This window comes from Syngnathoides biaculeatus, chromosome 7, assembly GCF_019802595.1.
Source record: "Syngnathoides biaculeatus isolate LvHL_M chromosome 7, ASM1980259v1, whole genome shotgun sequence".
In the NCBI taxonomy this organism is placed as follows: domain Eukaryota; kingdom Metazoa; phylum Chordata; class Actinopteri; order Syngnathiformes; family Syngnathidae; genus Syngnathoides; species Syngnathoides biaculeatus.
This window is the reverse complement of record NC_084646.1, coordinates 4,644,360-4,662,830: the sequence shown is the minus strand read 5'-3', so window position 1 is coordinate 4,662,830 and position 18,471 is coordinate 4,644,360. Positions and strand designations below refer to the sequence as shown.

Here is an 18,471-nt window from a genome sequence, read left to right as displayed (position 1 = left end):
ACATGTTAAAAAACACCCGATCTCTTCTTTTTAGGAAAATCCTACACAAATAGTCGGTCTTCTTTTTAGCAATTGAAGGCAGCAGAGCAACAAGTACCTTATTTTCCGCACTATAACGTGAACCTAAAAGCCTTTAATTTTCTCAAAAGCCGTCGGTGCGCCTTGTAATCCGATGTGGTTTCTATATGGATTGATATTGAGCCTTGAGTGCAGCTCCATCTAATGGATGCATAACGTAACCCCGGCCTCAACTGTAGCGTCTATTCTACGCGCCTTATATATGAAAAAAAGTTGTGAAATAGGTCCTTCATTGGAGGTGCGCCTTATATTGCGGTACGCCTTATAGTGCGGAAAATACGGTAAGTGTGGCCCCGCAGCCCGCTTTTAGGCCCTGACCCACCGGTTCGGAACAAAGGCAGTACTCGGACCATCATCTCGAGACAGTTTTGAAATGCTTCATATCAAAGTATTATGTTGTGCTGTAGGGACAGGAAGTGAAGCAAGCAGGTTAATACCGTATTGCCGTCCTGGAGGGAGTTTCCCATTACACCTAATGAGCTCTCCTGTGCGTGATTAACAGATATTAAGAAGAATGATATGGAACCATATCTGATCGCTGTGTCATATACTGTTGCAACGAGTCATCATTCACCGTGTTGTGTTGTTAGCTAATATGTTTTATGGAGGAAAGCTGCTTGAACAGTGCTGCGTTCTGGTGGGTGAATCAGCTCGAAGGGGCAGAATTTGGCGTGGAGTCGCAAAACTGAATGCGTACACACAAATAATGATTTTTATTCAAAGAAAATTGACATTCTGTAACGGGCTATACACACAGTCAACAACATAGTCGCATATATAGGCACAGATATATAAAACAACAACCGTACATCAGAATTTCCAAGACAAAACGCAGTTACACAACCCCTTGACTCAGACTTTGTATTTCATAAAGTTTTAGCAAGTCACTGAAAGATTAGCAAAGCCACTGAACCTGTTCCAGCTGCTTACCACAACATTACTTCCATAAAAGTTTGGGAATTTCATAATGAACCCAAAATGATCTGTACCTTTGCCGATGATACGCTCAGTTCAGCGACGACTGACCTCTGAGAACGTCCACGTAATATTCGTCTCATGGTAGGACATCATTTTTGACTGGCTGTTCTATTTGCGTCGTTGGGACGCCCTTTTCCCAAGATTTTAAATTTCAAATCGCATTAGCAGTAGCCAGTTGGACACTCATGAAAAGTAGTTCTGTCTAACAATAATGAATGGCCGCTATTAGCTTAATGGACACCTTTAGCTTGCTTTCATAGTTCCATATTGTTCCTTTAAATCATTGGTGTCAAGCTCATTTTTGTCGTGGGCGACATTGTAGTTCCGGTTCCCCTCAGAGGGCCGTTTATAAATCGTTTATCGCCTCATCATATTGACACGTGAAATTTACGAATTCCTTTTGGAATCACAAATCAAGGGTAACGGGTTTTTCAACTATTGTTGATGTTTGGTAATGTAAACATGTTTGCAACACCTCAACGTTATGATTAATGATATGACGATTTGAAATTTTGGTACAGATTTGAACAAGTATCACAGAAGTCGACATACATGATTTGCCTTGGCGGGCCACATAAAATCATGCGGCGGGCCAGGTCTGGCCCCCGGGCCTTGAGTTTGACAACTGTGCTTTAAATTAACGAGTGACCTGTTCAGATAGGTAAATAGCATCCAACAGTTTTTTTTTTTTTTTAAATAGAAAGCTGAAGTCACCCTGTCAAAGTGTACATATTTATGTACATATTTAACACTGCACCAGCAAGTACCCATGTGCAGTCGGTGCAGTAAACCTCCTAAAGGTCAGCTATGCATTCGGCGAAGAGTGTGAGAGGCTTATTTTGAAAAGAACACGTTGACAGCGCTTGAGCTACTCGGCTTTAAAAGCTACACGTATAATATCCGTGTGTATGTGCAAGGACTGATAGATTTCGGATGTTTGAGGCAATGCAGAGGGGAGGGGAAGTGGCTCCAACAAAAAACAGCCGGGACCGGTTTACCTTTCAAGGCCAAAGGAAGACTGGCAGCTGCTGCTCCTTTTTGATCCCCCCCCCCTCCCCTGGGTCTTCCGGAACCGGGAAATATCCCACTGAGAGCCTCCAGCCCTTCATAATTTATACTGGGAATTAATAATTCCATCAGAAATGTAAGCATTGTAGGTTTGCGCTCTTTTGCGGTGTTCAGTTTTGATTTGTTTCGTCAAGTTAATTTGGGGAATGTGACTTCCTCTTTCAAAAGGCGACGACGCGTGTGATTGGCCCTCTCTGGTCATGTCCCATTCCGATGTTGGAGGGCCGATAGATCCCTTTGGCCATCAGAAAATCGAAATGGCCAACGGTTTTTACATCCATCCATCCATCCATTTCCTTAGCCGCTTATCCTCACAAGGGTCGCGGGGAGTGCTGGAGCCTATCCCAGCTATCAACTGGCAGGAAGCAGGGTACACCCTGAACTGGTTGCCAGCCAATCGCAGGGCACATCGAGAGAAACAGCCCCACTCACAATCACATCTAGGGGCAATTTAGAGCGTCCAATTAATGTTGCATGTTTTTGGGAAGTGGGAGGAAACTGGAGTCCCCGGAGAACACCCACGCAGGAACGGGGAGAACACGCAAATTCCACACAGGCGGATCTGTGATCGAACCCAGGACCTCAGAACTGTGAGGCTAACACTTTACAGCTGATCCACCATGCTGCCCGGTTTTTTTACTTCGTTCAAAAATGCTTTTAAAACACATTGAACACATTACTTTCTTGCATTAATGTATTTTAAATGGCGGCACGGTGGATGAGATGGTAAAGCGTTGGCCTGACAGTTCTGAGGTCCAAGGTTCGATCCCGGACCCGCCTGTGTGGAGTTTGCATGTTCTCCCAGTACCTGTGTGGGTTTTCTCTGGGCACTGCGGTTTCCTCCCATTGGCTGGCAACCAGTTCAGGGTGTGCCCCGCCTCCTGCCCGTTGACAGCTGGGATAGGCTCTCCCCGCAACCCTTGTGAGGATAAGCGGCTAATAAAATGGATGGATGTATTTTAAAGTTCAGTGACTCATACAAACAGGCGTGCCAGCTGGTCGTCATTTTCTAATGATTTTGCAGCAGAACTTTTACACATCTGAAGTCGCACAGGAGAACCGCAGAAATCTTCAGATCTGATCGGCGCCGTCGCGGATGGTCTGGCTTCACAAAGATAGGATGTTGGAAAAGGTTGCAAGGTATTCGGCGCTCTTTTGGGGGGGAGAATTTTAAAGGCCTCACTCCCTCATCTCCATACATATACACGAGGTTCACCTGTAGCGATATGAGAATATTTCTATTCCAAATCTGAATAAATGAAAGGTCGAGCAGCGTCGCGTGTTCTTGCCACCTGAGGTTTTCCCATTACTTCTTTGGCAGAAGTCGAATGAGAGTTGACTTTGCCTCGCAGCGCCGTCTGACTGACTGACGGGCGGCTGCGTTTATCTCCGGAATGAATTCTCAGAAGCGGCCCGCCGATGTGTGAAGGTGATGCGTCGTCGGCTCGGGGACGACTGCGTCGTTCAAGTCGCAATCTTTCTTAACGTCGTACCCTTTATCAATAGCTCGGTCTCGCTATAATTAGCTGAAAGGTGCCGTCTGCGATTTTTTTTATTTTTATTTTTTTTCAGCGCTCCCTTAATTGTCTGGACGTGAGCTGTTTTCCGCACCGCGGCCCGTCTCCGTGTCTATTTTTACACGCGTGTTTTGAGGAATTGCGGCGCAGCGCCGGCGTCGTTGTGACTCGCAGGATCGCTCACGAGCCGCTCGACTGATGGAGCCCGAGACCGCAGCGTTCAGGAACAGCTACTTCGCCGACACTTGTTGAGTCTTTAACTTTAACAAAATGTAATTACATTCTCGTCTCAGTGTCTAATGCTTCGGTTCAAAGGAACATATATGTATTTTTTTTTTTTTTAATACTTACAACAGTCTGCCAAAATACACATTTGATAGTACTTTGCGTCTTGCTGGATGTCTGTTTTGATGGAAATGCACCAGGACTAACGGACCTGCACCGACGTGGGTATGGCTTTCATTACCATGACGACCAGGGACAGAACGAGGGGTGGGTGCATGTTGAGCTCTGAATCTGAAACCTGAAAAAAACAGACATGATCCACAACAAAAACAACTATTGGTGCCCAACGTTGGGTCTGAGGGATCACCTTTGGCCAAGAATGTTTATGTGGTGTGAGGGCGGCACGGTGGATCAACTGGAAAGCGTCGGCCTCACAGATCTGAGGTCCCGGTTACAATCCCGGACCCGCCAGTGTGGAGTTTACATGTTCTCCCCCGTGCCTGTGTGGGTTTTCTCCGGGCACTCCGGTTTCCTCTCACATCCCAAAAAGATGCGACATTAATTGGAAACTCTAAATTGCCCTGAGGTGTGATTGTGAGTGCGACCGTTTGTCTCTATGTGCCCTGTCGATTGGCTGGCGACCAGTTCAGGGTGTACCCCGCCTCCTGCCCGTTGATAGCTTGGATCGGCTCCAGTACTCCCGCGACCCTTGTGAGGATAAGCAGCTAAGAAATGGATAGATGGATGGATCATTCATTTGCAAAAAAAACATTTTTTTTTTTTGCACATCGCGGAGTGTCAAATTTTGTGAGACAAACTTTTCTTTCCTCCATTTTAGGATAAGGAATGGATGGATGGATTAATTGGACACTCTAAAATTGCCCATAGGTTTGATTGTGAGTTCGGCTGTTGTCTGTCTCTGTGTGCCCTGCGATTGGCTGGCAACCAGTTCGGGCTCTACCCCGCCTCCTGCCCGTTGACAGCTGGGAGAGGCACCAGCACTCCCCGTGACCCTTGTGAGGATAAGTGGCAAAGGAAAATGTATGTATGGATGGATGTGGTGTGAATCTGCAAATGCAATCATGCAATGTAGCTTAGCTGCCCCAGTCACCACCTGCTAGCATCGACTTTTTGGCTCCGAGTGAAACCTGTTGCCGTGGATACCTTCTTCCATCTTTTTTTTTTTCTTTTCTCCGATTTCCTCCCTCCATCTCCTCCCGTCGCTCCCTCCCTGTCGACCGCTGTTTAAGGGCACGAAGGCAGCACTTAACTTATCAGCGTGAGATAAAAATACAATAAGAAAGAAGACAGCACGTCATGCCGATGCCGCTATTATGTCAATAAGACAATTTCTTGTCTGTGGCTTGCTGTGACCTCCCAAAAGTGTTAAAGCCCCCCCATCCCCCGGGGCGCAGGTAGAGTTGCCGCCCGGGTTCAAGTTCGACCCGGTGGTGATAAAAATTTCTATATGCTCTTTTAATTCAGCCTCTCATAACTCACATGCCCCCGAGCAGCCCCGCTGGGTATCACCAGCCGCGCAATATCGATCTGTACGGTGTCAGCCTAATTTGGTCTTATTGCCTCCCACTTCTTCTTCTCTTCCTCCTCCTCACCCGCTTGAATTGAACAAGTTTAAATTTTCTGTCTGAAATGGGATGTTGCAAGAAATGAACAACTCGTTTAGCATGCATTTTCCCATTGTGAGTCCTTATTTCCAAAAATATATCAGATTGACTTAAAACTTAATGTTTCTATGACAAAAAATGCTTAGTTTTTTGCTATGTTATGACGATAGTGCTTCACAGCGTATTTTGGGTAAAGTTAACATGTCACGGAATTCAGGCTCTAGGTAATATGCAAGGTTTCTTGCTAGTCACGGTGTTCTATGTCTTCCCTTTGCGCTTGGCCTTTTTTGGCTTACCAAGTCGAATTAAAAATCCTTCATGCTACCAGAACTGAAAAAATGTCAAGATCACACGACCAGACCAAACTTTGAGGAAAAACCCTGCCATAATCCAAGCTGTAAAATGTGTCCTCCACATGTATTGGGAGTACCAAGATGGCGGCCAACTGGGTTTAACCGATCAACACACCGCTAGATATGTATGTCCTATCCAGTCTTATTTTTTTAGATCAGTGGGCCCGCCAAAGAAAAGCACTTCTGAGCACGAGTTAGCAGGATCCACCAAAACACTACAAATCCATTTCCCACTAAACATTGTTGTGAATTTTAATGTGTAATGTTCGCTGTTACATTTCGCAGCTGAGTTGGAGACGCAACAGATTAAATTGTCATGAAAAATGTTGTCTTGCACATTACTGCCCCTGCAGGGCTGGTGTGGAACTGTCACCTGACACTTTCAGCTGATTCAGTGCTTGTGTTGTATGTCCTTTGATCATTTCCCGGTGCTTTAAATGAGTCAGCTTATCCAAAAGGAGCCAACGGAGTTCCTTAACTTCCTCCCGACACTCCGTTCGAGTACATGATCCTCGCCACCATCATCGCCAACTGCATCGTCCTGGCTCTGGAGCAGCACCTGCCCGGAGAGGACAAGACGCCAATGTCGAAGAGACTGGTGAGACATGACATTGCACGTTCAACCGAGATGAATCTTAGACTGAGATCTTCTCGCTGGCTCGACCCAACAGGAGAAGACCGAGCCGTATTTCATCGGGATGTTCTGTTTGGAGGCGGGGATAAAGATCATTGCCCTCGGCTTCGTATTCCATAAAGGCTCCTACCTCAGGAACGGGTGGAACGTCATGGATTTCATTGTGGTGCTCAGTGGGTGAGTCATTGCGATATGATCTCATGACGGCTGTACAGCGCGGTGGCCGAGTGGTTAGCACATCTGCCTCATAGTTCTGGGGTCAAGGATTTGAATCTTGGAAGTACCTTGGGAGTGATCCAGCTCAAAAGCCAAGCAGAGTTGGTCCATGTTAGTTCTTGAATGGGAGCCCTTTTAGGAAGACCAGGTGCTGGCCTTGGGCAGTGGGGCGGGCAATTGCCTACTCACATAAAAACTTACAGAAAACGCAATTTCGGCCCGTGTGTAACTAATAACCAGTGGTGGACTGTGAATTTGGTTTGGTACTTGAGCCTTCAACGGAAATTTAATCCACATCTTAACCCATCCATGGGCCGGGTGGCAATTTTTGGCCTTATTGAGATAAAAGGATAATCGATAATCAAGGAAATAACGCTTCTTTTTCGTTTATGGTTATATTATATGATCACTTTACTAATTTCTAATCTCGTCCGAAAAATTGGACACTGCCCGCGAGAGGGTACTTGGGTTTTCTTAGTAGATTGTCCCAAAAAAACAGAATCCGAATCAGATTAAAACACTTAAATATTTTGATATACTGAGGGATATAATGCGTGAAAATCATGATGTCCCAAAAATGGGACGCTGCCCATGAATGGGTTAAAACCACCGCTATCACATCACAATTATAACATCCATCCATGCATTTTCTTTGCCGGTTATCCACACAAGGGCCACGGGGAGTGTTGGAGCCCATCCCAGCTGTCAACGGGCAGGAGTTGGGGTACACCCTGAACTGGTTGCCAGCCAATCGCAGGGCACATCGAGGCAAACAGCCGCACTCACAATCACACCTAGGGGCAATTTATCGTGTCCAATTGTTGTTGCAAATTATAACATAATGAAAAAAATAACGATAAAAGCATGCAAATGTGCTACTTACATCATCTAGAGCAGTGGAATCCATAATTTTTCCAATAACATGACTTTGTAAACCATTTACACATCTTGAGAACGGGAGCTTTTTGATATCAAATAAGGCGCATGGTAAGGACACATATTAACCTCATGCACGCACACACGCTTGCACTCAGTAATGAAATATTAAGCGATTGGCCGCGCAGAATAAAGTGCGACGGGTTTCTGACACCGTTCTTAGGGAATTCTATATGATTCCGGTGGCTTCCATTATTGATGAGCCCAATTGAAGCTCGGGCTCAAGGATGCGCTTCTCGCGGCAGGGGAGAGGAAGGATGCGAGGTCGGAGGGGAGATGACCATGAGGAAGAGGAGGGGCAAGGGGGTTGGGGGGACGGAGGGGGGTCTCGGGTAGCCTGTTGGTCAATTGACATCCCTTAAGGAGAAGATGCTGCTGGTCCGAAATTAGAAGCTTCATTAAAACGTGCCGAGACGGAGACTTGTTAAAGGATTATTGAAACGGCAGCTGCTTGCTCGGGCACAGACGGATGAGGAAAGGAATGAGGCAACCGCGGCTCTCGGGGGGGGGCTGAAACGTGTCGTAATCAGACTTATGTAGTTTGTGTCGAGCTCCGAAGAGGTTGTGAAAGAAGTCTCTTGTGCAAACACATGCCTTGCCCAAACAACTCCCATCCAAAAGCAGCTCTTTATTTTTAATGTTTTATGATCCTTAGGCCGTGTATTTGCCGATATTATCTCGTCTGTATGGAATATTATCTATATCAATTCATCGATGCAAAGTTAGAGTTGCAATATTATTACGTCGCTCAACTTGCCCTAGCTGACGTCTCGGTGGTCTTCTTTAGACAGGAACAAGATGGCGTTAAATGGAATTAATTTATTTTTGCACCTTTGTAGAAGTGTTTTACTACGGAAGCGCATTGCTGCCACACACACACAAATAAAAATCCTGTTTTTCAGGCTATTTTTTCTGTTTTTCAGGTTATTTTTTTCTACTTTTAGGACTAATATTTTTCCCACTGTTTTTCAGACTTTTTTTCCGTTTTTCGGAGTAAATTCTTCTCCCTGTTTTTCGGGCTATTTTTTTCCGTTTTATGGGCAAATTTTTTTCTCCTTGTTTTTTGGGCTATTTTTTTTCTATTTTTAGGACTAACAATCTTCCCCACATTTTCCAGACTTGATTTCAGTTTTTTAGGGTTAACATTCTTCCCCCCATTTTTCAGACTTTTTCAGGTTTTTTTTGACAAAATTTTTCTCCCTGTTTTTCCAGGCTATTTTTTTCCGTTTTATGTGCAAATTTTTTCTTCCTCTTTTTCCAGGCTATTTTTTTCTGTTTTCTGGGTTTATTTTTTTTTCCCATCTGTTTTTCGAGCTATCCCCCCCACCCCCCTCACTTATCAGGACACATCCAACAACAAGTGACTCTTGGCAGACTTCATAGGAAGGAAAATGGCCATCTTATATACTTTGATCAAATTTTATTTTGATATGGGATTAAGACACTGGTAGATACTCTTGTCTTTGAGTCACGTAGATGGTTTCGTTATTAGCTTGTCGACTTTACGCAGGTACCTGCGGACTTTGCGTTTGTTCACGAGGAAAGCCCATTCAAATCTGCTCCGTGCAGAAATGTTTGTCTAGAATCAGTATGGCTTGCTCCACGGATACAAGATGATGGATTTAAAATGCATTCACACTGGCTACGTGGTGACTCAAGAGACGATCAGGAGATTGATGAAAATACTGGACATGGATGGTGTGCAAATGAGGCGCCGAAATCGTCTTCGCTGGCGTATGTACCAGAATCCCGGCCCAAACTTTTTGTGACATGTAGACTCCTGTGACAAAGTCAAACCATAAGGGATCTGCATCAATGGTGGAAAAGATGGGTTTTCACGCATAAGGCTACATACTTACACAACAAACAGTGATCCAATTAACCCGCCAAGTCACTTGTTGTTCACAGGTTCTCGCATGAGTTCGATGTATTCCAATAATTCAGGGGGAAAAAAACAGCCCGGAAAACAAGGAGAAAAAATTACTGAAAAACAGAAAACAAATATCTGAGAAACAGGGAGAAAAAAATTGTCCGAAAAACAAGGGGGAAAAATATTAGTCTGAAAAACAGAAAAGATTAGCCAGAAAAACGGGATTTGTGTGTGTGTGTGTGTGTGTGTGTGTGTGTGTGTGTGTGTGTGTGTGTGGTAGCAATACGCTTCTGTATTTGACAGCTCAACACAAGCGTTTTCCAGATTTAACTTTTTCTGTCTGGAAGTGCGGTGAAATTACGGTGATCATGTCATCTTACCAGTTTGAAAGTTCTGGGTTTGAATCTGGTTACTGTGCAGTCATAGCAGGAGACGCTAGGGGGCGCTGGACTTCGAATGACTCGGATGATACAATTATACTAATTTTAACAGTAACCTAACGGCGACGCCGAACTATATTGCAGATTTTCAACTTTTATGGATGGGCCTGTAAGGTTTCCCCACAATGACTGTTGACCAGGGGTCACCAACACGGTGCCCGCGGGCGAATGGTAGCCCGCGAGGACCATATAAGGCACCCGCGAGGTATGTTCTAAAAATACCACAAGCCACAAATTGTTCCCATTATTTGTGCTTTAAATTCTGAATCTGCCTTGCTTACGTGAATTCCAATTTTAAAATACCTGTAATGTCATTTACTACAATGAATTAAAACCAAAATATTTTATGTATGTGTAATGAACTGAGTCTGAAATTTGCCACATACGATCGGTGCTCAAGAAGTAGCCCTCAGCCTCAAAAAGGTTGCTGAGCCCTGCTGTAGACAGTTTATTTCAACCATTTTCACACTAAAATGCTCGAGAAACACACGTAGACTGTGGAATACATTTCTCACCCATTACCTGAGAGAAATCGTCCAAACAATTTTTTGCACTGTGGGTTTTTTCTTAATCAACTGCTCGTGATTTTGGCACAATAAACTCATCCATGCCCTTCTTTTGCTAACATTTACATACACGCGCGTCACGAGAGGTGCGCAGCCTCATTATATGGCGAATGACGCTTAGGAGAGACGCAGACGATAGTGAGAGAGTAATTAGGGCCAGCGTCTCTCAAACGAGCGCTTGCACGGAACATTTAATTGTCTGCCATTTTTTTCAGAGCGCCTGAATTTAATAGGATTTGGATGGAAAAGTTGTAGTTAGTTGAAATGACTTCTTTGGTTGTTATCTAGAAAATTTAATATTATTCATGGAATTACTAGATCCTGTTCACATCCACCCATCCGTTTTCTGAGCTGCTTATCCTCACGAACGTTCATTACGTCACATTGCCACCTACTATGGGACTCCGGAGCTGATTTCAAAGAAAAGAACATCTCACAATCGAGCCTATCGTTTTGAGCCATATTTAGATGATATGCGGATCGCTTCTAACTCACAACAGACTCTCACACAGTACGTATGAGCCAGCCCGGCAGAAGCCGACTGGTACACGACACATTTAGCACCCCTGATTTATGTGCGCGGATCTTTTGTTATATTCTGAGAGGATTACGCATCCCTCCACACACACCCCCACAAAAAAAAAAACAAAAACACACACATATATATATATATATATATATATATATATATATATATATATACAATTTTTCTTTTTAGTAGCTGTATACACACCTATACCTGTCATTTGGAACCAACAAAGGTCTCATCCTTTGCACCCTTGCAATCATTTTTCACGACGAAAAGTATGAAGAGTGAATCCATCCTCCCGAGTGTTAGAACAATATCCAGCAATACAACGAGACGGCATTTTGGCTAACACGAAGGAACAATGAGCTACTTTGCAGTAGGTAAAACTAGAAAAAACATACGAAACCGCTTGAGTGGCCGTTTGCTACTCACGTCACTTCTTGCTTCCTTCTCCAAAACAAATCCCTTGAGAGGATTTTCATGGCGGGAGTGACAAAAAGCCATATATGTCAAAATCCCCTTGTATGTTGAAAAAAAAAAAGAATGGGTCCATTCTGGCTGACGTTTTTTCATTAATAACATACTAAAAATCATGCATTTCATGACAGTGGCACTTTAAGGCTGGGCATTAGTTTATTTTTTGTTTGTTTGTTTTTTGCGGGGTTAGGGGGTGGAAGCAGCGGCTATTCTTTCATGGTTTCAGCAAAAGCTCCTGAAGCCCAGGGAAACAGGGTTGTGCTCTCGATGAATGCGCCCACTAGTGCAATGATTCACACTTTGTCATTTTCCTTGGTTTCTTAGCAAAAAAAAAGAGGTACAAGATGCGCTAGCACTGGGATGTATTTTTTTCCCCAAATTTATCCACTTCTCTCAAGTCATACTAACAGTTTTAACACATATGATGAAATATATAAATATGTATTTTTTAATAGCATTCCCCCTTTAATACCGCACAGCAATGCGGACAAAAAGATGAAAAATTGCCAGCTTTTACAAGCAGCGTAAAAGGGCCAGTTGGCAACATACCTCATCGGAACTAAATCTAGTTTCTTTGAAGGTTTTATACATGACCCCCTTGCAGCCAGAATCCTCGCCTGATTAAACAGTGTCGTGGATTTTTATTTTCCTGTGTGAGTGAGACATAAAGAACCTCCCTTCTGACTCGCTTTACAATATTTGCGTTGACGGGAGCCTTCGCTTACTGTGTTGACACCGGAGGACACAATACCCTCATTAAGATGGCTCAGGGCTATGTGGTCCTGTATACAGTATTTCACGGATGGGGAGTGAGGGGGAGGCGTGTGGTATAAAAAAAAAAAAAAATGCATGACACTTAACCCATTCATGTGCAGGGTGGAATATTTTAGCTTTATTGAGATAAAAGTCTCCTAACAGGCGACAATCAAGGAAATAACACTTCTTTTTCGTTTAACGTGTAAAGCAAAGTACAAAAAAGATGTAGCCTGTCGCGGGCAAACAGGTATGTTATCAGTTCTGTGAAGTGGTACGTACTAGAGATATGTTTATGAATTAATTCTTATTCTAGAACGACACGTACGCATTAATAATACTGATGGATAAGCATTTTGAAGAGAAACTTGGTTGCATGCTGACCTTTCTCCCTTTCTTCTCTTGGAAAACGCTCCATGTGTACCTGAGGCAGCCATGTTGGGTCAGGAAGGAAAGGGAAATAACTCTGTGCTAACTTTGACCCTCTCCTGATACCAAATTATGGCTTCAGATTAAAACATATATGATATTTTCATATACTGAAGGATATAATATGTGAAAATCATGATGTCCCAAAAATGGGACGCTGCCCCACCAGTTAAAGTGTTTTTTTTTTAAATAGGTAAGTCTACAAAAGAAAATGAGGTGAAATGATGAGGGGATGAAAAAGGGAAGGAGGTGAAGAAATGTGCAAAAAAATGAGGTTAAACCAGTGGAAATGAGGGAAAACGTGTTCATGCGTTATCTCACATGCTAATTGGCACCTTTGCAGTCTCGCTCAGCGACAAGCCCTCCATTACGACGACAACAGTTGCCAGGAGGCGACGCCCACGGCGTGGCGAAGTCACCCCGGCGTGCGAGACCCAGTCAGAATGTCAAATATCTCCAATAATTCGCCTCCTAATACCTTTGCGAAATATTGCAATTTTATCGGTTGGTGACAGGTGCCTATTGAGATGACATGGGGGGCAAAAAAAAAAAAAAAGAGATACATGATCAGTGATAATAGAACATGTGTGCCAAATGGAACACTACGACGAGATTCTGAGCCAGCAACGCCTTCTGTCGGCTTGGCAGCGGTACACCTGGAATGCGGCGTTACCCGCGTAAACACGAACAGACACACGCCGAAAAAGAGAGGGTGACTCGTCTCCACCTATCGTATTCCCCCTCTGTCATCAAATCAATTGATGACACGGGCGGCCTGCAGCAGGGATGCATATGTCCCCGGGAGCTGTTGCCGTGGCGACAGAGGACCCCGCCCTCGGTCGGGGCTGTCGCCGGCTGCCCCGCCCGTCGCTCATCTTGCCTCGGCCATCGCGAGCTTTGTTTTACACGGTTCTGCGGTCAAGCAGTCGGAAGGGGGGGTGGGGGTGGGGGACATCAGCGCGCGTTCGACCGCTGAGTGACGTCAGCTGCCGTCTCCCAGATCGAGTCGGTGATCGACGGCGGCGGCGTTGAGGAAATTGATAGTCTAACAAGCTCGTTGTCCTTGTTTGCCCCCCCCCCCCCCACTCCATGCAACCATAAAGAGGCTGAGCGGGCCATGAAAACAAAGCTCGTCGAGGGCATTCTTGTCTCGTCGTCCTCGTCTGGTTGAGATCAGAGAGCACCAAGCGCTGCGGTGAGATGAAAGCAGATGAGATGTGAGCCGGGATCCAGTTCAGTTCAAATGAAATTGTCATTTAAATTTGCTCTCTTTTTTTAATGTACTTTTTAATAATAATTAGATGCCACACGGGAAGGTACGAAATAAAGACCGCAAGATGTCTTGTCATTAGAGAGAAAAGCCATCACTTGGCTGATTTTTTTTTTCTTCGTTTTATATATATATTTTTTTGCTTTGAATTACAAGTAAAACGATGGACCTTTCCGATGGCAATATTAAGCTCCGCCCCATTTGCCGTGTCCCACAAGTTTCCAAAATGGCGATGGAACATAACATGTTTGAAGTCGATTCTCTATCGCGTATTCCAGATAATATATGGGTAAGTTTTTTGCCAATGTGTCAGACTTGTCCAAGGGAGTTCTACAGAGAGGTCACAACTATTTCACGCAAGGATATGTACACGGAATTAATATTTTGGACGGAGCACGACGCGACATCAGAGTTAAAGCCAAACGTTGCCGATCGATGCAAAAAAAGTTTGACGCCTCACAAACTTCATTTTGATATCCAACAGGATAAAATAGTGGAATCATACTGCGTAATGTAAAGCAGGATGAGTACTTTTTTACTATACCTTCAAACATACAGCCGTGTTTGTTGATATTGTTCACATTTATTTGTACGCGCGCTCTTCCACAAGCCTTAATCCACCGTAGACACTTCGTCAACTGTGTTTTAGGCTTTGGAAAATGAATCAACCTAGCAGGATATCTTTCATCAGAATTGCACGTTCGTCAAGTGTATCTGAGGACCATTTTCTTCGTAACATTAACTTTTAATTTTTATTTTCGGTTGGTGACAGGTGCCTATTGAGATGACATGGGGGCAAAAAAAAAAAAAAAAAAAAAACGTGTGTGCCAAATGGAACATTAACTTTTCCAAGCGCACGCTACTGACCACCAGCATTGCTTCTGGGACAATATGGCAAGAGGGGTGTGTCAAGCTAGGGGTTAAGACATTGGGGCTATCTGATTGGCTATTATTGTACGAGTGATTGACAGGTCGGAAAGGTCCATTGAGATGCGAATGGTTTATGGCGGGAGTGAAGTACAATCAACTCCCAACTCAGCAAGCGGCAGTTTGATTCTGTAAAAAAAAAAGTCTTCAAGCGGTTTATCGGAAGTTTACTGTAATATTCATATTACATATATTCATAGCATAAAAGAAAGTGAATTACACATGTATTTAAAAACAACCACAAAGCTTTGCTTTGGATAACTGTCAACAATCAATGCAAAATTCTTTGGACTGGCTAACAAATAGCATTAGCGTCACGTGTTACACAACTTAAGGGTACCGAGTCGATGGTATTAAATTGGCCCCCCGAAGCTGAATTATGAAATACGGGCGTATAGTTAAGCTTCACTCTTCAGTATTCTTTTCGTGGCAACTTGTTTAATAAATGTCCATTTTCAAAAACGTATGTGTGCGCATGTTCACAAATGGAGAACCTGACACAAGCGCACTGTCACGAACCAAAGGTGCGGGGCGGACCCAAATGCAGGACTTCCAGGCGGAGGCATAACGTTCAATGTGGTTTTATTCAGGAAACTGGTCGATACCAAAAGGCAGCCCAAAACAAGCCAGAGGCACAAAAACTCTAGGCCAGGCTTGATCCAAAAAGTCATACAGCAAGGTCTGATGACTATGGGGCAAACTAAGAAGCTTAACAGGACATGCTCAAACCAAAGGGCACAGAATTGCTGTGACTAGGGGTTACTCTAACTTACGCACAGAAGCGAACAGTCCCACAGGCTGACAATGCAACACACTCGCCAGTGACAAAACTCCAAACTTAAATACATGGTTTAATTAAAGTCCACACGGAAAACAAGTGTGACAGGTCTCAGAGGTGGTACCGCCCAGAGCAGTGGCCAGACCACACCCCTCTTGGCAGTGGCCAGCCCTTGCTCACGAAAAGCACTGCATTAGGTGAGATACGGCTCATTTTGACTGAAATCTGATGCCATTCTAAACCATGTTTGATAAAGTACTGGACTAAATTTAGGGTTGTTCACCAAAAGCTAATATTGTTGTGAATTACAATACAATTTATTGTTGAACCAGAGTTTGTTTTTTGTTTTTTTTTTTAAATAGAACCCTAATGTTGAATAGTCAAATTCGCAGTGTGTCTTTGCCTGTTTTACATAACCTGTTTAAAAATAAAATAACGTGAAAAAAAAGTGTTGATTGAATGTGAGGGCGAGCAAGAGGCCTGCCAAGTGCTGGGCTTCTTCTCAGCGTTCACAAAGCTCAAAGGTATAACGCAGTGCTAAATATGACTTTGCGTAATTCATGTAACTTCTGGTATATAACAATTTTCTTTTTTTTATGACTGGCACGACTTAAGAACTAGTCTGTGTGTGGTGAATTGTGGGGAACATAGTCCACATCTTGGTACAACCACTCTCATGCCACAATTATACAAATACTATGATAAAATACTATAATCACTGATGGTGTAGTGGTACACACGCCTGGCTTTGGTGCAGGCAACGTGGGATCGATTCCCGCTCAGTGATTGTGTTGATGTCTGCCCTGCGACTGACTGACGACCAGTTCAGGGTGTAGTCCGTCTTTTGCCCAAAGCTGGCTGGGTTAGGCTCCAGCTCTCCCGTGACCCTTGTGAGGATGGGCGGCTTGGATAATGGATGGATGGATGGATGGACGGATCAATGCTATAGAACGACTGTCCCTCATGCATCATCTCGTCACTACAAACTGAGAACTACGAAGCAGAATATTCGATACATCTCTCGTGGAGTTGTACCTTCATGTTGCAGTCGGTGAGCGTACTGTACATATGAGGTTTTGCGTTTTGACAGCTTCGTGCCGCACAAGTCACCGCGTTGTCACTATCATGGCCCGGCGCTTGTCCCTGCAGATTTGTCACGCCGTGCGGCGGCGCCACGGGTCGTCCCGTGTCGCGGCTGACAGGTGTGACTGGCTCGCCGCCGCCTGTGCGTGTCTCTCTTCGTGACTGCTTGATGGATTTATTTTTAATTTTTATTTTTATTCATGCATATGCAAACAGGCACGCCCCGAGGGGTAAATCGGGATCATTTAAATAGTTTATGTACAGTTGCATTAGTAGTCAGATCTGATGATCGCGTATAACTGCTTGTAGCTAATTACTAGCTTATTACCCACTTATAACTTATAACTAGCTTTCAACCCGTGGATAATTGACTTCTAATGCAGTCATTGGCAGTGTATGTGTTCAAATACAATACAGTATGTATCAAACATGTACGTTTAATAGTGTGACCTGAAACAAATTGATCAACAACATGATATTCTTTTTTTTTTTCATTATGGACTTTGCAAACATTACAGGAAGAGAGGAAATTCACTTGAGTTTGACCCGCACATCCACTTTGACCCCAGGATGAACCGATTAGTGGGGCAACATTCGTGGAAGTCACGAAACGCATGGCCCCCCACTCGATTACGACCATATTTTACACAAATGACTGCTCGGGACCGCTAATAAAGGGATGACATTCAATATTTTAAAGGTCGTCATATTATAGTCAGCACTCGACCGCTTTTAATGTGGACGCTTAAGCGTTCATTAAACTCAACACAAGAAATTTGACACAGGAACACGGACTGATAAATTATACAATAAGGATTCCAATATCATAAATGTAGTTTGTACATCACTGCAATATAAATGCTTCTTGTAGCTGTAACCAATGGACCTTTCCGCCCTGTCAATCACTCGTACAAGAATAGCCAATCAGATAGCTGCATTGTCTTAACCCTTGGCTTGACACGCCCCTCTCGCCGTATTATCCCACAAGCAATGCTGGTTGTCAGTAGCGTGCGCTTGGAAAAGTTAATGTTACAAAGAAAATGGTCCTCAGATGAACTTGGGGAACGTGCGTGGGGTTCGATTACGAGCCAAGTCCAATGAATACACCCACTCACTTCTAAAGACTACAATGATATTAGTCGTGGTCTTTCCAAGTAAAAAGTACTCACCCTGCTTTACATGCGCAGTATGATTCCACTATTTTATCCTGTTGGATTTCAATATGAAGTTTGTGATGTGTCAAACTTTTTTTGCATCGATCGCCAACATTTCGCTATAACTCTGACATTGTGTCCTGCTCCGTCCAAAATATGAATTCCATGTACACATCCTCGCGGGAAATAGTTGAGACCCGCTCTGTACAACTTTCTTGGACAAGTCTGACACATTTGGCAAAAAAACATACCTTAATATTATCTGGAATACGCGATAGAGAATCAACTTCAAACATGTTATGTTCAATCACCATTTTGAAAGCTTGTGGGACATGGCTAAGGGGGCGGCGCGTAAGGTCTCCATCGGAAAGGTCCATTGTATGTTTCTGATCACAAAGTGGCCGAAGGCATGCCAAGGGTTCAACTACAAAGACAACTTTCATTAACCAAGCATAATTCCTGTTGATGGCGCTTACAGATATTGTCCAATATGTCGCGGCCTGCGAGGGGGAAATGCACACCGATTGTTGCTCGGCTAGCAGGGACAACCACAAGGCGGCAATTT

General features: G+C 44.0%; 1 protein-coding gene across 1 annotated transcript in view; it reads left to right on the top strand.

Annotated features, from left to right (window-relative positions):
* The window catches only part of LOC133503228 (voltage-dependent R-type calcium channel subunit alpha-1E), a 120,097-nt gene that overhangs the window by 45,947 nt on the left and 55,679 nt on the right, over positions 1-18,471 (top strand). The window contains exons 4-5 of the mRNA XM_061824603.1: positions 6,337-6,442; positions 6,516-6,655. Coding sequence (XP_061680587.1) covers positions 6,337-6,442; positions 6,516-6,655 — 246 coding nt within the window. The remainder of the gene's footprint in view (positions 1-6,336; positions 6,443-6,515; positions 6,656-18,471) is intronic.